We start from the raw sequence: 19,529 nt of genomic DNA, 5'->3' as shown, positions 1-19,529 counted from the left end.
AAGTTTATCGCTGATGTAATGGTTTACGTGTATCGTTTGCACAAGCTAATACCACCCAATGGAATTCTAAAAGTTCTTTATATAACATTTAATGACCGAATAATTACAGATAAAGACTTGTGCAAAACACGATATCTCTTTTTATCTTTTCCTGCGCCAATTCCATCTTTGAGTGAAGTGTGGGATCGCCAATAATTCTAGCCGCACTCTTAACTTCCCGACAAACTTCGTCTAACCTAGTAATAACACGAACAATCGATCCTTCTAAAATATCTGTCAGGTCCGTAATTCTATTAAATGGCATTCCTCTAGCCCATTCATATACGACCTCCATTAAGCCAAATCGAGCTTGTGCATTCTCGGTATCGAATACATATTCTTCAGGCAATGATACCTGTCGTGCATTCTGTGCCTCATTCACTCGCTTTGCGATTTCAATAATTTTATTCTTTCCCTCTTCCAGTCTAGGCGTTACAATGCCAGGTTCAGTCTTTGATTTTTCCTGAAAAACCAAACATGACAGAAGAGCTGTAATTTCTTCGGGTTCGTAGTCTGCCAAGAAATTATCAAGAATCAGCTCGGTAATAATAAGTTCATGTCCCGAGTTTATCTGTCGAATGTTAGATATTTTTCAAAATAAATTGTAATGTTGACATACTTCACACGCAACTCTGCCTTTTAATTCAACATTCAGATTACTGTCGATAAAATGTAAATCTTTCAATACTTCAATTCGCTGCTCATAGTCAGGTAAAAGCTCCAAATTTTGGTCAGAAATCGTTTGCTTAAGCTCATCAATGCTTTTCTTTAACAGAGATTCTTCGTGAATTTGAGTATACTGCTCAAGTTAGTGAAAATATAAAGTATAAGAATTATTGATACGCACATGCTTGATAAAGTTAGGGCACTTCAAGGCCTTACATCGGCTAATTTGTTCAGATAGCTTCCGACGTTCGGTATCAGGATTAATAATGCTCATACTTTTAAACTTAGTCCAATCTATTTCATCCCAAATCTTATCCTGACAATGTAGCAGAAAGTTTCTTAGTGCGTTAATATCCTTTCGATCTTTTCGTTTCAGACCAGATAGGTCAATATCAACAGTTATTTTGGTCACAAATTCAACTGAATCAAACGATATGTTTCGCTCAACTATAACTCCACTCGTCTTCAGGTTTCCCACAATTCTCTTCACTTCAGGCAAAAAAGGAACCAAATCAGTAGTTTCCTTCTTTGCTTTGTTCTTAGATGATGGAAACAATCCATAACAATGAAAAGTTCTTTGCTGATTGTTAACCCCAACTATAACGCAAACTGTTCTAGTAGACTCTTCAACTTGAACCACGGCGAGTCTTCTAGACGTCAACACTCGACGTCCAATGGAAGTGTCTGCTACTTTCGTAATCATTTCAGTAATGAGTTCTTTAGTCTTTATAAGAGAATCGTGCAATTCCTGAAGATCATCGTTACAAATATCGCAAGATTCTCTTTTAAAATTTAATAAGTTTGCTTCAGATGCTTTAACCTCCCTTTCATGTTCGGGAATCATGCTCTGTGTAGCATTTTCACTAAATGACCGTTTAATCATTTCTTCCACCTTCAATGCTTCAACACGAAGCAAGTTCAAAATCATATTATACGTTAATCTGAATTGCGATTGCAGCTTTGTTGGAGGCCCTAGTATCATTGTGTTCAGTGTAGAAACATCTGGTGGTTCATCACCCGGAAACGCAATGATCACAGTTCCAGTAGTGTCAATTCCACGCCTACCTGCTCTACCTGCCATTTGGGTGTACTCTCCAGCAAGTAAATTTCTAAATGAACGACCATCATGCTTGCGAGTACCGGCAAATACGACAGTGCGAGTTGGTAAATTAAGACCCTAAGTTAAGTAAGAAAGATGAATTTTTAACAAAAAAAAAAATTATACCATGGCAAAGGTCTCAGTAGCAAAAAGGACTTTTACGAGAGATTTTGCAAACAAAATTTCAACAACCTATTATGTAAGTACTAACGTATAAAAATGAACAAGCAAACTCTTACCTCTTTCATTATTGGCAGCAAGCCTCCGTGATGGACTGCTATACCCCTAGATAAAAGCTCTTTCATTCTGAGGATTTGTGGTAATGTTTGATCTTCTTTTTTGAGTCTGCTAATTGCACCCTCAATAAAAATATGCGCTTGAGCTTTTTCACTGGCAGTGCTATAATCGACAGATCTTAAACTATCTGCATATTCTTCACATCGCTTCTTCGAAAACACAAAAAATACAACGGGCTGAAGTTTTTCTTTGCGCAGGTATTGTGTCAATCTAAGCCAAACATTCCGATCAAAGTTGTTCTGAATCCATGGGCCAGAGCGATTATTATTATATCCACCCCTTCCAGAATATGGCCCAGTTTTACCTCCTCGCACAACTTGGCCACCACTTGCGCCGCCTCTTGCGCCGCCTCTTGCTCCGCCTCTTGCTCCACCTCTTGCTCCGCCTCTCGCTCCACCTCTTGGATCGCCTCTTCCTCCACGACCAGATCCAGATCCAGATCCAGATCCATTAGCAATTTGTTTTACAGGATTCACAGCATGCTCAGCATCAGACCACCCTTGTTGCAAAAACTTTTTACCTGAGTCGACAATCTTAAATGTCTGATTACTAGCCCAAAGAAAGTGCTCTAGTGGAACAGGCCTTTTTGCCGTCGATATGACGTAAATATCTTTTTTCTTAGTTCGTCCAACCCAACTTGCAAATTCAACTGTATTAGGAACAGTAGCAGATAGCAAAATAAGCTTAACATGATCTGGCAGCATAATGATGACTTCTTCCCAAACAACGCCTCGTTCAATGTCGTTTACGTAGTGGACTTCATCAAAGATTACAAATTCCACATCACGAATCAGGTCGGCTCCCTTGTATAACATGCTTCTTAAAATTTCAGTCGTCATAATAATGCAGCTTGCATGTGAATTTATTTGAACGTCTCCTGTTAAGATGCCAACGTCTTCAAAAACGTCTTTGAAATCTCGAAATTTTTGATTGCTTAAAGCTTTGATAGGAGATGTATAAATAGCTTTTGTCATATTCCTCTCAGCCATGGCAATGGCATACTCAGCAACAACTGTTTTACCTGCAGAAGTATGAGCTGCGACAAAAACACTATCACCCTGTTCCAAATGATAGACAGCCTCTTTTTGAAAGTTGTCAAGCTCGAATGGATACTCCTTTGCCATATTCGGTACTAATTCTTTAAAGTTCACGATTTCTGCGTTTACATCGACCACATGCGCCCACTCTTTACCTCTCGTTCTGAAGTTTGCATCATTACCGAAGGGATTGTCAAACAGTGATTTAATATTCTGAAAAATTAATAAAAATAAAGAAAAACATAAATATTATAAACTTGCCTCAGTCGGGAGGAGACTATCAATTAAATCTGTGTCGGCTCTTTCTTCTGCTATTATAGTGGCCCCCATTGCATTTGTGAGTTCTCTCAATGGCTTGATATCATCCAATCTTTCAGCCTCAGTACTCTCATCATATTCATGTTCAAGTATTTCAATACTATCTCTTTCGCTTTGACTTGATGTTACCGCGATACCCCGAGGCAAGCCAGGTGCTGTGTTAAATAGCCCATTTGCATCCCTTTTTACAACACCGCCAATCCCTATGACATCAGCAGGTAATGCGGTAGCATTAACCGTATCTAACCCTCCTGGCTTAAATGGAACGTAGTTTGATCTGCCTCTGACAAAATCAGATTTAGGAGCAGGTTGGCGAGCAAACGAACTCGAGTTTTTTGAATCGTCATTTGCTAACGGTGTCGGACTAACATATTCTGAAGATCCCACTATACTGCCTTCAAGACCCGCTCTTATGAATGTAGTAGTTGTTCGGGTAGTACTCTCCGGTAGTGTAAAAAGTTGTGAAAATAATGACGAAAGCTCCAGATCAGGTTTCCTAATAGGCGTTAACAAATTTGATATAATAAAATTAAAGCAAAAAAAAAACACACTCTTCCAATTTATTAAGTAAACTACTAGAGAATTTTGTGGGTGGAGTTAGATAAATATGCTCTAGCTCTTTGATTGTGTCTTCTTGACTTTTTGGTTGGCTAAGCTCAAGGATTGAAGCATTCAAATCAAGATTTTCTTGACCTAAGTCTGCAACAGCCTTTCTAAAAGAACTAAAAGATTGAAGTATTGCCATACTCTATGTAATAAATCGCAGTCTTTCAATGATAGTAGCTTGCACTTGTGTGAGCTGCAATTCATCTGTATATGATTTAAAGTGTACTAGTATATTATAATCTGCGCAGTAACTTTATTTTTTCGCATTACAAGAATTCGATGAAACATTCAATTACGACGATTTATACAACAAATTAGTTGGAGACCAAAGAAATCTTACAAATATACATATATAAATATGTGTTTTAACTATGAAGTTTACTATTAAATGACTGATTCACATTCTTCGGTAAGGGCTTCTAGTCGTGATGAACCATTCATATTACGAATAAGAATACATTTATTTGTTTTCAGAATGTGAAAGAATATAAGATATATACGAAAGTGTCTGCATCTGTAAAATATATCAAATTTCAGTAAGAGATAGTATGGTACTATAATGTTATAGGGCACGAAATGTATTTCGAGTAACATAGTGTTACATACTCGATATTCCTTTAATGATTAAAGTGGTATGTTTCTAAGAATAAACTGTTATTGTTGTTGTCCAGTCATAAAACGCCAGGCAAAGTCTGAAGCAAGTACGCAAGACGGTTGATCAATAGACGTACATTAACCTCAATACTAGGCTTGACTTAACCGACCAGATACGTCGTCATTTTCCGAGGTGAAATGAAAAAAAAATAAAAAGAAAAAAACATTTCTTAACCCTAATTCCTTACATGCCATATAACGCCAAAATAAACAAAAAACAATCTTGCAAACTTATTGATCAATGCCATTTTCTTGGTTCAATTTTGACCGAGCGAGACCAAACAATTCTTCTTGTTTCCGAAGAAGCTCTTCCTCTGACATACCTGAAGCTTCAAGTCTACCAACTTTTCTTTCTCGCCCTTGCTATTTACCAATTAGTGACGTTCATCACAGATCGCCTAAAAATACTATCGTACCTTTTGCGTCTCTTTATGTTCTTGAATGACATCTTTTATCGGTTCGATATAATCGGAAAAGCCAAGTTCCTGTAAGGCTTTGATTACATGTTCTGAAGCAATAGTTTTTTTTGACTCGCCCTCGGCAATGTCGTTTGCTTCCGTAGAAATAAGACCAATAAATTCCACACAACATTCAATCAACGCGTCTCTTGTATCCCTTGAAAAAACCAAATCACCGGGGATAATTTCTGATACAATTTTTTGAACAGTTGCTACAATATTATCATTAGAATATAGTTCTAACAGAGACAGCAAATGTAACCTTACCTTTTGGAAGCGACAAATCATCGTTTAAATTTTCCCGATCAGACATAATAGCTATCTCCAATTCAATACAAAAAATTGAAACTATCACTAAATTACCAAAACACAACCAATATATTACGGTTTAAATAAACTGAAAAAAAAAAGAGAAACTGTAGCAAATTTGTAATATAACAGGACTGACGCTGTGTTTCGATAATTAAAGAACCAAAGTTATGTCACCTAAATTTATTACCACGAAACAAAGTTTTTATTTTGGTCTTGCGTTAACAACGTCAACAACGTTAACATAGAACAAATTGAGCATATTCCACGTAATTTACATACTTGTTCATTATGTCGGATGATTTTGAACCTCTGACATCGACTCTTCGTTCGCGTATGTTATCAGTTTTTATTTTTAATATAACTTTAATGCTTATTACAATTCAGCGAGCGATGCAATTATAACTGTTCGGATCATCAAGTCATTCGAATACCGAACAGAAAGAAATTTAATTTTAAAAAATATTGATTTGACGAAAACCACTGTGGGAGAATTGTTCATTCTTGTCAAAAAGGGTTAGTTTTATTATTGCTTCTATAGCTGAGCAGCTTTTGACTTTTTAGATATCCAGACGCAAGGTGCATATCGACCGTTCAGAAACGTTGACTTTGGTAAGTGCTGTTGGTTATCTATATATGAGTTTAACTAGATTAACGGCAGGCTTAAGACACGTTAAAAATTTACACTAAAGCACACGGATCAAAGGTAAGTTAATTAAATAATTTATTCAAATTTCTGCTAACAAGAAGCGATAGACCAACAATCTAATTGTCAATCTTAACAACGATGACTGGATTTTAGACGATCATAGCAAAATTTTGTATGATTGTGGAATTGGTAAGTTTGCGGTTGTTCATTCATGCCAACACGCTTTAACAAAAGATTTATTAGAAAATGAGACTGAACTCTCGCTATTTAACCGAGAATCATACGAGTCATACAAAAAGAATCCAATTGAAAAATGGTGATTGGATAGATTATTTTAAATAAGCCATTGAATTTAGTCAATATCGAATACCTCATCTTCATGTCTACCACAGACATTTACATTCAAGATCGTTGCAAGCCACGCACGAGAAGTATTTTTTTCAGCATTACTTTAATGCTAAATATTCGGAATTGTTTTGAAATTTACTTTGTTATTGCTTACTTTAGAGCATAGCTGTATTGGATCCTTATTAATTATCATTTTTTTCAATTCAAGCTTTTGCTATTTTAATTTTACCATTTACAAATATTGCATTGGTATGTAATACATGACAAAGCAAATTTAAGTTACCCTAAGCCCATATACACGCACCCCTGAATTTACAACCTTTTATACGTCTATCAGTAGTAACCATCAAAGAATAATCAAAATATAAATTAAATCATGAGTCGCATTGACAAATTAATAGCATACATTAATACATAAAACCCACACATTCTGATCATAGAAAGATCTACAAAGATCTTCTTTAAGGCCATAATTATCATTTGCATAGAACATGCAATAAATTCCAGAAATTTAAATCAACTGCAAAAACACATAAATCCCAATAAATCATTCATAAAAATCAAAACATGACACCCAGTAATAAAAAATGCAATACAGATTTATGACGAATCATAACGTAATCATAAGTAGCTAGTAATGTGGAACATTGCCTGTGCAAAATGGGCAATACCAAATACTCTGGATCTTAACATTAGGGTCCACATTTGTGCATGCAATATGAAGCCAATGTTGACAATTATCACTATTGTCCACGTTAATAATTATCCAAAAAATTACAAGAGAATACAGAACTTTACCATTGCACCATTGGCTCGCCGTACCACTCTGCAGAACCACACACGCATCTCGTAGCCTCATTAGTTCCAATATTATTTTTTGTTTTTTGTTTTTGAGATTGCCCTTTCGGTGGGCGGCCTCTTTTGTTCTTCTTTTGACCCTCCTGTAATTTAACTTGTTCGACTTGTTGTCCTTGGTTGTATAAATTTTTTTGATCCCGCGAAATACTTTCATGTTCACGGCGTTGTTTTTCAGCATACAATTGCATTTCATAATCAGCCTGTAGCGCAAGTGAAGAAGCTCTTTGATGTAAGCTTTCGGCAGATCTAGTCAGAAACAAAGATTCCGCATTCACAGGGACAGATAAATCAGAGTAAGAACGGACATAAGATGGCAAAGATTCTTGGGAAGAAAGCAACCTCGGATTTTCTTGGATGTCACTGCTACTTGCGTGCCGTTTCAATTTCCGAAGTTGACGCTTCTTTTCTTGTAACTTTGTTTTTCTTTCCTGTGCAATTTGATGTTGAATTTGTCGTTGTCTGAATATGTCGGCAATTGCTTCTCTTGCATCGAAGTGTTGCATAGACGCATTCAAGTTAGAAGCATCTAGAATTTCAGTTTCTGCCTCCGAAAGATCGCCGTCTTGATCTGATGCAGATAAAGATGAAGCTTCGCTCCACCAAGAACAATCTGTAGGAATGCGAGAGCGAGAGGTATCGGGAGTCACCAACTGTTGATGCTCGACAATTGCTTGGCCACTCTCTGATACGGAAAATGTAATCTTACCAGCTGCATTGGGGGTCTGTGGACCAGACAAATAAGAAGTAGGCCCTAATCCAACCTTTGCACGCTTACTCTCCCTTGAGTCATACATAGTAGCACTTGATAAAGCTTCATAGTCACTGAGCGACCGCTTGCCAAGATATGGGGCATAATGTATGGGGGACGAAAAAATTTTTGTATAGCTGTAGACCTGAGAAGATCTCCCGCTTTGACCTTGACTGTCAATGAGAATAGGATCAACATCTTGTAATCGGGCAATTGGAGGTTGAACAAAAATTCCAAGGCCACTGCCATCAGGGCCGACTGGAGACGATGACTGCCATAATTCGTGAGAGGTAGCGGGAGGTGATGATCGAGATACAGACTTTGGGGTGACAAATGACGAAGGCACTGTTTTATGCCCTGTAGTATTTCTTGTTACTGAAGATGGAGTTTCCGGAATTTCTGAAGAGCTAGATTTCTTTTCCGATCGCCGGCGTGGCTTGATAGCTGACGGAGGTGGGGTGTGGGGAGCGCCGATCGGAGTAACGACAAAATTTGAAGGCGGAGGTGGAACAACAGCGAGTAAACTTTTTGCTTGTTTTCTAGGCCTTCCTTTCTTCTTCGAAATTTTCTCAGAACCCGACTGTGTTTGTATCGTAGGCGGTTGGATACCGAGTCCGTGAGCTTGATAGTCCAATGTCCCCATGAACGGATTGATCTGCTCGGTAGGGGATGATAAACCTAGAGAATTCCTTGCAAATTGCTCTTGTGGAAAGGCCTGGTAAATATCTGTAGGAAAGTATGAGTAAGTTGAGATCATGTTTAACTTGAGAATGGGAGAATGTAGTAAAACATGGGAAACTTGGGAAATAATATGAAGAAAATGAAATGCACGTACCAGGTAAAGCTGTCTAGCTGGTTCAATTCATCAGAGGTAGTTAACAAAGCCTACTTCGATTGCACCAGTAGAAAACTAGTCTGTGATCAAACGGCGAGAAAAGCTACCAAAGTTGAAGGGGGTTTAATTGTGTTCGAGCAAGGGGGTGTAAATATCAAGCTTGAATAAAGCATAGTTATCAAAGTTAAGCCAGCCACCTGCAGGAATCTCTCGAAACACTGATTTGAGAAAACATTAGAATTTATTAAAAACCTAATAAATAATTAATGTTAAATAACAATTAAATATGTTATTTTATTATTTTATTATTTTATTATTTTATTATTTTATTATTTTCTAATTTTCTAATTTTTAGGCTCCAGATTCAAAGTATGCGACCTCTCTTTTGATTCAAATACAGGGAATCAACGACTTGATATTTTGTTTAGCGGGCCGTATAATCCCTTTCACAACCGCGCGGGAGAAAGCAGGGGCTTCTAAACTACAGTCTAAACTCTAAAATGCTCAGTCAATTCAAGTTCACGAAAAAAATTACGGTCCTACATGCAGTATACCAACGGTTACAAATATATATAGCTTTTAATTATAATGTTTTAGTTTTTTTATAAATATACTGGGTAGTTGATGTTTAGATTATTGTTTTTTATCTGGCAGAGGAGAGTATAATACTACATGCAAGAAGCCAGGGATAAAACCTTTAAACTATAAAATTCGCGGTTTTCGTACCACAAATTAGAACTGCGTGATCACGATCTGTAGTACTGTACTTTGAAGCTTGATTTTTCTGATCTAACCTGTGGTAACTGTCTATATGAAAAATTTTTTTTAGCTTGCAGTCGTTTTATAATTTCATATCACCCGGATCATAGTTTTTTTTTATATTACCGGATTTTCCGAAGCAAAAATTATTGATTAAGAAAACAGGCAGACAGGCATCAATTTATGACACCAATAGTCTGCCGAAGTAATATATTTTAATGTAAATTTCCAAATGCCAGGTTTATTAGGATATCATGTGGCTATTATGGCTATCAAAAACACATTTTCACTATAATGTCTTAATATGCAAGCTTCAAGTGGAATAGCTACCTTAGCTTATTATACCGCTCATATTTATCATATAGCCTAAAGTTTTTGCACTTTTATTGTATGGGAAATATTTTACAGGATGTGTATGTAGGTCACGCCGTATGTCAGATTTTTATCGCTCTACATCTTTTTAAAAATTATCAAACATGCCTGCTGTCGCTTCTCAATAAACTTGGGCATTGTCCCTGAACCGAACTGGCAATTGGAGCCACCATTTTGACGCAAGAAACAATCAGTTTCAGTTTTAGCTTTGTATCCATGATACATAATCTCTTTCCAGCAGTTCGTAGTCTAAAGGGGGATCTCGGTGTTTGCCTGGCAATATAAAATTTAGGGGGAGAAATTACTTGTACTCCATGTAAGCGTCGTAAGGGTTTCAAAACTGTCTCTTCGCGTTGTGAAGATGTTTTTATTTTCAGAGTATAGAAACTGCCGAGACGAAGACAATAAATATCATTATTGTTAAAAGGCTGAGCTATAGATTTTTAGCATTCTAGAATTGCGGTGATTGATCTTAGAAATTGAAGTAAGCTGAATTAATGAAGAATTTATGTTGCAATTTTTTAATTAATAAGTAGGGCCTAATGTCTCACGCGTTAGCTTGTTGATTTCTCCATAATAAGTTAACAATGACAATTTCTTGGTCGAAGCAGCCATACATTAATCTATATTCGCAACTATGTACTCCAGATGATATATCTGCTTCTATTTTATCTGCAGAGTTGGAAAAAAGAGCGGCTGATTTGCAAAATTTATTATCCTGTCCAGCTAAAAATGATGAGAGTAGAAAAGCAATAAGTGGAGGTATAACTTTTTGAAAATCTAGCGTGGCTTGATACATATTCTGATTTATTTTGCAGGTAAACTGGAGATTGATGGAACTGAATATAGCATAAATCCAGAGTTTATCACGGAATCATGTTTGCTTGCAGACGAGCTTGGAATCGATGAGAAAGTCGCAGCAGCCCTTCTACACTACGGCACAGAGGAACAAGTCAGTTTGGATAGATCACCACTACATTGTTCAATAATTGTTTATCATCTTCGAAGACAATATGTTTTAGAGTGCATTCGGTTAATATTTGAAATCTCTAGAAATAAAGATTTTAAGTCATCCCCAATAGTCGAAGAGTTTTCAAAAAAATTAGCCACAAAAGATTTTGTGAATTTAACAATTAAAACTATGTCTGTTCTTCGTGAAGAACTTCGGCAACTGCAAGAAAAGGAAACTAGCGGTCACTTTTTAGGTCGCGATCTAGATGAATCTTTTGTCGAAAACATTAAATACAGGAGACAAGCAGTTTTGACGGAGTTAGGATCAGTTTCATCTATTTTAGTATTGATAAGTCAGAATCGATTCACAACTACAGAGCAATTTAAGATATATTTAGACGATTTACTGCAACTTGAAAAGTATAATCAGATATTACTTTATTACATACCACCTATTATTGCCTTTTTCGATTCTATATGCTCATTAGGTGATATTAATAGTTTTTCCGGTGCCAGCGAAGCGTTTGAAGAAGCATATGTGTGTCATACCTATTTTTCAGAGAGACAACGTAAACCTCCAACTCAGTTACCGTTGTTTCATTCTTCAATAGACTTATGGTGGTATGCTCACTTCGCAGGACTTTGCTTGGGTGAAAGAGATCTAGCAGCTAAAAAGAAAGTTGACTATGTTATTGATGTTGTAACGCCTGCATTGAATGCGATTGTGAATGGTGGCGCTTTTGAATTTATGATGGTTATTGCGTCAAACACTGCCAGTATTAATGAAGTTGGAACGAACTATAATGATTTTCAGTCTTTTTTAAGGTCTAAGACGATAATTTCGCTACCTGCGACTATTCCAAGCAATCCGAGCTCTACTACGGGTGTTCTGCTGGACATTGAAATTCATTATCCATTTTCCACTGTATTCGAAGCAACGTTTATCCAATCATTAAGTTATCTCGCTGAAGCTATAATATCTAATCTTGCAGATATATTGAAGGAGTTAAAAGAGAAAGAAGAGGATCAAATTTTTGGCCAAGATCGACCGGAAATCTCTGAACATGACAGTATACCGAGTGGAGATGAATCAAACCAAGTTGACTTTGAGCTTGAGAAATTTTTTATCTATATTTCTCACATCTATGGCGGAAGACCAGACAACGCATTGCAATTTTGGACGGACCCAGAAAGCAACTTGTACGGATTTTTGACATGGGCATCACAATGCCAGACGCCATTGATGATCGCTACCTACTGCGATATGTTGGCTTCGCTTTCCTACGGCCCTGAATCAAGCATATTGGCCCACAGTTTTCTCAAAAATGATGACATTGGGACGGCCATTAGTTCAAATTCTTTGACTCGTGACAGCACTATTCATCGTTTAGGATATGAATACATTTTTGAAGCCTTTGGGTATTACATTTCAAATCTTCGAAATGTTTCACAAGAACAAAATATTTTTGGGACCTCTACTGGGGCATCTTCAGCACGGTCATTAATCACAGTTGCAGATCTACCGAAACTTGATGATGAGGGTTGCATGATTGTCTCGGCGTACCTTCGATTGTTGGAAACAGTTGGTAGTTGGAGTCCAATTGCAAGAAGTGAGCTTGTTGATTCAGGTTCTCCCAATAATGCATTTGTGCCACTGATCTATCTATTGGAGTGCAGAACTCCATTAACTGGCCCAATATTTAATGCGATTCGTGCTTTCGCAACTGATGCAGATAAACGAACAAGAAACACGCTTTGGGAGGCTTTGGATTCGTGGCTTTTTAATTCACCAGTTTTTGTGTCAAGGATGCCTGCTGCATATTCGGGAACTTATGGCGGATCTCAACGACTATCGCTCAAGGAAAGATTTAATATTCTTTTGACGTCGTATGCTGATATTCTTGGATTTGTTCGTCTTGTTGAGCAGTTTACACGACTTTCGAAAACTGACACTGTATATGATGTTCCCTTTCCAGAGAATCTTGGTTCTAAATATCGTTCACCGAGTGGTATTCGGCCATATATTGACATTATCATTGATGATGTTTTTTATAATACGAATGCTCCTGCACTGACAGACAAACAACGACTTGCATTACAGATAGAGTGCCTCAATTTTATTTCTAATTGCATTCATAATTTCAGCGTATCTCTCGTTGCGATAGCTTCTGCTACGACCAGCGGAGACCCGAGTGTTCCCGGAGTAAATGTTGAACTTGCTGTTCAACCAGAAGGCCTGGCTGAATATTTATGGGCTCACCCATGTGTCTGGGTTATGGAAAAATTATTTGACGATCGGATTTATAATGTAATTTTTGGGATTGCAAGCGTTGGGATTGATGCTATTTCATCATCTGCTGTAAATCACGATCTTACTTCAAAGAACGTGAAACTTGCTCTAAAAGTTATTTATAGAGTTCTGAGTATAGAAGGAGTTTACCTAGACGTCCTGGAACCCAATGCACGGAAATTATCGGCAGCCGGGCAACGATCAGTGAATGACGATGGTGTTTATGTGTCTTCTCGTCCTTTAAATGGTCTTCAAAATTTTGAGGACGCGATTTTGTTTAACATGTATATTGTGACAAATTGTGCTTTATATGTGAATGCTGAACAAGTTGGCGTGGCTTCGCTTGCGATTAAGATTCTCGATCGAATTGCTAGTGCTCCTCAGTTTTTAAATATGGATTATGAGGCGCCGATATCTGGAGCATATGCAAATGGAGCAATACCGAATATTATGGCAAAGACTCCATTTGCATCCGGAGCAGTCTCAGGAAGGAGAATTGGAGTAAATAGACTATTAAGTGCGTTAGATGCAGTCGATGAATCAAAACGGATAATTTTTGGGTTTATTGAACAACTGGGTAGGCCAGAAGAAGAGGATGCCAATAATGAGGTGATTGACTTAAAGCTACAGATTCTTCAGTTTATATCCAGAAATTTGTCAAGGCGTACATCATCAGGAGGTTATATAGATTCAAAAGATTCATCAATTACAGAAGCAGATCAGTTGTCGTTATCAGATGTTCCAACAGTGTCACATTTTTTGCTTGGATTTACAATTGGTGACGGCGGGGCGCTATCTGGAAATACGGTTTTGCGTGGAAGCGAATCACCGGGAGGTATTGAATCATCTATTTCACTCTTTCAGTCGATTGTAAATCTACTAAAAACTTGCATTTCTAATTCAACTGCTTCATATTCATATTCATATTACACGAAACAAATGGCTTCAATGGAACAAGCTGCTTCAGAAATTATTTATAAGCTTTGCAGTGCGAAGATCTCTTCGGAGGTAACATTAAAATTATTAAGGTCTAATGACGTTAAGTTTTTTGAGACTAGAGTTTCCTCAGAACCGCTTGTTACTCCAAACAATTCACGATGGGGCGATTATACGTTCTTGCAGTTATCTGACATTCCACCAGCTGATGTTACATTAGATTATGAGAGTGAAAGCCAGTTTAAAGAAATGCCACAGGAACAGTGTGTTGCTACTTTTGTTCAATTTTTGGCCTCTCGAACATCATATCTTGAGTATTGTGCGATAGAGATTCACTCACTTCGAGATCCAATAACATTAAAATTTATAAAGAAAGTATTTTTATTAATCTCTATGCGAGGAGTATATGAGGAGTCCGAGTTTGACCGCTATAATGAAGAGCGGTTGCCGTTTGCCTCAGAGACTGCGAAGCTGCTAGAACTTTTGGATTTTTTGGAATTTGATGTTGAAAAGCTAGCAACGAGCTGGAATATAGTGGGATCCTCAGGAGGCGTACTCTCCAGGCTAGATGCGATTTCTCAGCAACAGCAGATTGAAGGGGAGCAGTATTTTTCTGGAATCAAACTTGATGAAGTTTGTCTGTATGCATTGCCAGCAGTGCGTTCGGCAAATCCGGGCAATGAATACTCTGAAGTTCCGCTTGAGTATTTGTACGACATCGAAAAGGTAAAAGGTCTTTTAGAGTTGAAGATTAGAGAGTTATTTAAAACTGGGCGAATAACTGAAGACATCCCGCCCCATATATATAAGCAGCAGCTTCGGATTGTCCAACAGTGCAAATTGTACAATGCTGTCTTGTCGCTCCGACGGGCTCAAAGCCTATGTGTTGCAGCTTGGTGTCGATTATTACGTGTAATACTGATTGACACTACAGAAAAAACAGATAAAGCAAAAGTGACTGATTTGCGACTTCCTGGGCGAGAAACCTTTATATTAGAGGCAATGCAGGTGATTGCACCAAAGTTACTGCATTATTCTCACATATGGGAATCAAATGTTGCTGAACATTTGGCATCAACGGTCCTGTCTCTTGTCTCAGCGTCGCAACAACCCACTAAGGATGATAATTCCACGATAGAAGCTTATGATGTTGTTGATGATCATGATGAGGATGAGGATGCAATCGTGGACATCGTTCACACATTATTCCGGGTAGTTCTAATAGCCGTGCAAAGTCCTTATGCAACAGCGTCCGTGAGAGCAGACTTATACACATTAATCAATATATTCATTTGTGGTCAACCACGAAAAAAGCGCAAACTATTGCAATTACAAAGAACGATTGAATCGTGTGTTCATGGAGCTGAATTAAATGAATATGTGTCAGTAGACGATAAAATATCTGGTACAAAGGAGAACAAGCTGCTGGAACGGATTGGAACTGATGCAGTTTCTGGAGAGGGCACTACGCGAATAATGGGACTTGCTGTATTGCGATCGTTTGTTGCGATTGAAAACGTTACCAAGAAATATTTTGTGCTCGATGCGTTGGTGCGGTACAATTTACTTTTGCTTATTGTGCGATCAGTTCGAAGAATTGACGAAGATCTTGACGACCAAAATAGAGGTATGAAGTATGTTGTAATAATTTCTTCAATTTGCTAATGAGATTAGTTTCGAACTATGAAATTACAGCGTTTAAAGCAGTTATGGGATTCCTAACAGAACTCGCTCAATCAAGACAAGGGTCTGGTCAAATAATTCAAGCCGGCATATTTACAGTTCTACAGAATGCACAATTTTTGTCAATAGATCCAGATGTAGGAATTTTTACGTTTTCATCTTCCTCTACGGGCAAGAGTGGTGGTCCTGCGAACGATTGGTGGAATGATTTAAAGTTAGGAACAAGCAGAAATGTATATTTTGAGATAATTGCGCCGACACTGAGGTTGCTTACCTGTTTTGTGCTGAGTATGGGCGAAAGGAATGTTGGGATTTTGCGATTAGTGAAAGATCTCTTGCACAAACATGTATTACTAGTCCGAGCAATCCTACATCGGGTGGTTAATCGCAACCTGAGTAGAGGAGGGGTCGACGAAGATCAGAGCGAAGTTGGAGAGTCTGGACGACTTATTGTATTGCTTGCCAGTTTGACGGGATATTACAATGTGGAGGATCAGACAATACAGTGAACGAATGTAATATATTATAAGTTTAATGTAAATAATGATACGTACAGTATATAATGTATGAAGCAATACCAACAAGCATAAACTCCCTTTTTTTAAAATTCATATGTTTATCGATATTATACAGACAGCACTTTTAATCAAATCAGTCTGCGCAGTCGGGGTGCAAACGGCAGCGTACAGCCGGTAGCCTTCTTTCATCTGTGAATGCATTATTTTTCTAGAAAATGATGGCACGTTCCGCAAACAAATGAAACTCAAAATCTACAGGCCGCGATATAGTACGGCTAGTTATTCGTTTAAATATTACACGGTTTTGATCGAGTTTTTTTTAGCAAGTGCTTTTTTGTGTTGCACTGTTGAACCGCATTAAATTTTTACGCACGCACGAGCTGCCTGCTGAGCGTGCATACAGCACATAGATGATAGATTGAGTTGAGTATGTTAGAGCATGTACTTTCAATGAGCACGTTAGGTAGTGTTATCGCTGGTAACAAGATGCAATAAAACTAAAAAAAATATCACTGTATATAAATATACATCAAATCCTAAAGGGATAAAAAATCTTACATCAAGTTTGCGCATGATCAAGTCCGTGGTGCATAGTCATAAGAAATGCTCGAAGTCCTGTCGTCCAATATAGTCGTACCGTAGATGCTTGTCGTACCATATATAAATAGTTCAAACATGCAAAAGCTGAAACAGGCTTAGCGTGGCGAACAAAAAGGCACGGCTTTTGACAATATTTTGGCCGTTGTGCGCTGCCTAGTTATAAGATTCAATTTGAATTACGTGAGATGCATCTGAACATGCAGCAGCAATTGTTCGGATTGCAATTAGATCTAATTTAACCCAGTTAAAAGCGCAAATACTTATTTATGTGTGATTTCTTACGAGAAAAAAAACATCAATTGAAAGACTGAAAAGTTAAAAAAAATCTTGACGAAGCATATAGGCCCTGCTTTTGCTTTGTTTCCTTTGATCTGCATATACAATGCCGTTAGTTCTGCCTATGGTCCGTCTCAAGCGTTTTTTTTTACCGATTCTTATCTCAGCTCTGCTCGTTGCGGTCATATTTGGATCTGGTCGGCGATTACGCTCATTATCTAGTAACACTATAGCTCACGATAATGGCAACTCAACGCTACAAACTGTGCAGACCACGATCTCAGGCCTTTTCCCTTGGTCGTTTAGTGCAGACAGAGACGATGATGAAATGGCTTTGGACGAACCCAATGGGATGCCATCATTTGTATCATCAAAAATAAAGTCTGATGGGTCATTAGACTTGTCTGAAATTCCGCCTCATTGCCGCGATCCTTATCGTGTACCGGGATATCTATACGTTCCGGAAAATAAGCATTATTTACACACTCAATGGATTCCGTTTCTGGACACGAATTTTTTAGACGTTCCAGATCCCAAGTCTGCAGAATATCCCACTGACGTGATCCCTTTCTTCACTGATGCTCCTCCACCAGATACGTTTATTGAACGGTCGCCTCATAACTGGTTCGCAGAGCTTTATAATTACAGAAATATTTTGAAGCACGCCGACGAAGCAGCTAATGGAAAGCGTGAAAAGTTATCACTAAGTGATAGTCAGCAACGATTATTTCGTCGGTTGAACTGGATACATAACCGCCGGGTTTTGGTACTTGGAGACTCCGTTGATCGGATAATGATACAGTTTTTCTGTGAGGATTATGAATCTCATGCTCATTTTACGCAGGGTTCATTTGGCGGTCAACATACTACCTATAACTGCCATATTCCCAGCGTTAATCTTACAATTTCTCATTGGCATGTTGCCTCTCTCTATCCTATGCGGCCATCATGGTGGTGGCTGGATCATATCAGACTTGTTGCGTTTGAAGACAGATTTGAGAAATTATTCAAGCCTGTGTGGGATAAAGTGATTGGAATGAATGGTCAAACTCCTGATTTAATTATTTTTCAATCCGGTCTCTGGGATGAACGAGCTTTTAGGGAATCATCTCGCAATTTCAAATATCCTGAGGATGAGAAATTAAGTAAAGAACAATTGGAGAAAAAGATGTCAGAAAGGAGAAAGTCTGGACTGGGCAAAGAAGGCCGGCAACTTGCATGGGACGAGCTCGTATTTTTCAAGTCAAGGATGGCAAAATTTATGAGGTACCTGCGCGAAAAATTTGGTGCTCAAACACCAATGCTATATAGAAGTTTAACTACTCGTCGAGATTCAAACGTGGCCGATCTGGCGACTATAAACATGGACCGAATTTCGCGTTTGATTGCTCAACGGGAAGGAGTTGAAATATTTGAATGGGCCAGGCTAACCAGCGGATTTTCAGATCAATACATGGATTATCTTCATGTCGGACGTGGTCCATTATCAGCTACTTGGGGTAATATGATGCTTTATTATCTTTTCCGTGCTTCTGGTGGAATTAATTTTAACGGCACTATTGAACGATATCCTGATTTTTCGGGTAACTATCTTGTTGAGGGGAAAGGCGCTATTAATGTTCCAGTTTTTAATGTGAAGGAAAATCCGGATGTCAGCGTTAACAATTTTTGGGCGGAATGTCACGCATACAATGTTTTTTGGGGCGGCCGTTAGAAGTATTGTATTATATTATAATGCTGTGTTTTTTTTTTCTTTTTGTTGTTGTTATCAACATTCCGTATGTCAACTTCTCCATAAACTGTTTGTAATGCGCAAAGCACCATTTCACATCGGACTTATATTTCATAGGATAGACTGCCATCAAAGGGTGATCTGCGGGTGGCTTGTTCAGCTCGCATTTGCAGACTTGGTCTTCCTTGTCAGTCAAATTTGTCAGTCTTTAACTGGCTCATGCCGTGCCATCCTTCATTGCGCTAGTGGCCCTAAGCCAAGGGATCCCGATCCGAAAATAATTAAAGATCTTGAAAGGGGATTATCTCAATCGAGAATATTGTGAATACGGAATCATTTCTTAACCCAGTTAATGAAACTTTTTTTTTACATTTTTAACAGAATTCATGAGATCATTCAAGCTTTTGTATCAATCAGAGAAAAATTGCGAAATCATACCAGATGCAAGTAATGATTGAATTTACGTTGAAACCATTCGCGAAGTTCTTTTT

General features: G+C 38.0%; 6 protein-coding genes across 6 annotated transcripts; 3 read left to right on the top strand and 3 right to left on the bottom strand.

Annotated features, from left to right (window-relative positions):
• Nucleotides 1–53: 53 nt before the first annotated feature.
• V1514DRAFT_112533 (NUC185 domain-containing protein) lies at nucleotides 54–4,307 on the bottom strand. Its single transcript, XM_066924402.1, has 8 exons — nucleotides 4,008–4,307; nucleotides 3,400–3,952; nucleotides 2,044–3,351; nucleotides 1,931–1,996; nucleotides 1,771–1,882; nucleotides 887–1,677; nucleotides 659–838; nucleotides 54–610 (listed from the first exon to the last, which is right to left on the bottom strand). Exons 1-8 carry the CDS (start codon nucleotides 4,199–4,201, stop codon nucleotides 104–106), a joined length of 3,711 nt encoding a protein of 1,236 aa, XP_066782436.1. The 5' UTR covers nucleotides 4,202–4,307; the 3' UTR covers nucleotides 54–103.
• A 221-nt stretch (nucleotides 4,308–4,528) lies between these two features.
• V1514DRAFT_309026 (histone-fold-containing protein) lies at nucleotides 4,529–5,626 on the bottom strand. Its single transcript, XM_066925734.1, has 3 exons — nucleotides 5,442–5,626; nucleotides 5,133–5,386; nucleotides 4,529–5,079 (listed from the first exon to the last, which is right to left on the bottom strand). Exons 1-3 carry the CDS (start codon nucleotides 5,485–5,487, stop codon nucleotides 4,948–4,950), a joined length of 432 nt encoding a protein of 143 aa, XP_066782435.1. The 5' UTR covers nucleotides 5,488–5,626; the 3' UTR covers nucleotides 4,529–4,947.
• A 90-nt stretch (nucleotides 5,627–5,716) lies between these two features.
• Nucleotides 5,717–6,719, top strand: V1514DRAFT_333601 (uncharacterized protein). Its single transcript, XM_066928073.1, has 6 exons — nucleotides 5,717–5,817; nucleotides 5,871–5,999; nucleotides 6,048–6,095; nucleotides 6,152–6,189; nucleotides 6,240–6,321; nucleotides 6,376–6,719. Exons 1-6 carry the CDS (start codon nucleotides 5,775–5,777, stop codon nucleotides 6,450–6,452), a joined length of 417 nt encoding a protein of 138 aa, XP_066782434.1. The 5' UTR covers nucleotides 5,717–5,774; the 3' UTR covers nucleotides 6,453–6,719.
• Nucleotides 6,720–6,824: 105 nt separating this feature from the next.
• V1514DRAFT_333599 (uncharacterized protein) lies at nucleotides 6,825–9,026 on the bottom strand. The gene is made up of 3 exons (XM_066928072.1): nucleotides 8,922–9,026; nucleotides 7,279–8,812; nucleotides 6,825–7,223 (listed from the first exon to the last, which is right to left on the bottom strand). Exons 2-3 carry the CDS (start codon nucleotides 8,727–8,729, stop codon nucleotides 7,112–7,114), a joined length of 1,563 nt encoding a protein of 520 aa, XP_066782433.1. The 5' UTR covers nucleotides 8,730–8,812; nucleotides 8,922–9,026; the 3' UTR covers nucleotides 6,825–7,111.
• A 1,420-nt stretch (nucleotides 9,027–10,446) lies between these two features.
• Nucleotides 10,447–16,508, top strand: V1514DRAFT_309019 (nucleoporin Nup186/Nup192/Nup205). The gene is made up of 4 exons (XM_066925733.1): nucleotides 10,447–10,536; nucleotides 10,589–10,814; nucleotides 10,871–15,856; nucleotides 15,904–16,508. Exons 2-4 carry the CDS (start codon nucleotides 10,640–10,642, stop codon nucleotides 16,419–16,421), a joined length of 5,679 nt encoding a protein of 1,892 aa, XP_066782432.1. The 5' UTR covers nucleotides 10,447–10,536; nucleotides 10,589–10,639; the 3' UTR covers nucleotides 16,422–16,508.
• A 685-nt stretch (nucleotides 16,509–17,193) lies between these two features.
• Nucleotides 17,194–19,334, top strand: V1514DRAFT_112434 (uncharacterized protein). The gene has a single exon (XM_066924401.1). It carries the CDS (start codon nucleotides 17,413–17,415, stop codon nucleotides 19,018–19,020), a length of 1,608 nt encoding a protein of 535 aa, XP_066782431.1. The 5' UTR covers nucleotides 17,194–17,412; the 3' UTR covers nucleotides 19,021–19,334.
• Nucleotides 19,335–19,529: the final 195 nt, after the last annotated feature.

The sequence above is a fragment of the Lipomyces japonicus genome (assembly GCF_038497905.1).
Source record: "Lipomyces japonicus strain CBS 7319 unplaced genomic scaffold V1514scaffold_29, whole genome shotgun sequence".
Classification (NCBI taxonomy): Eukaryota; Fungi; Ascomycota; class Lipomycetes; order Lipomycetales; family Lipomycetaceae; genus Lipomyces; species Lipomyces japonicus.
This window is presented reverse-complemented; position numbering and strand designations above follow the sequence as displayed.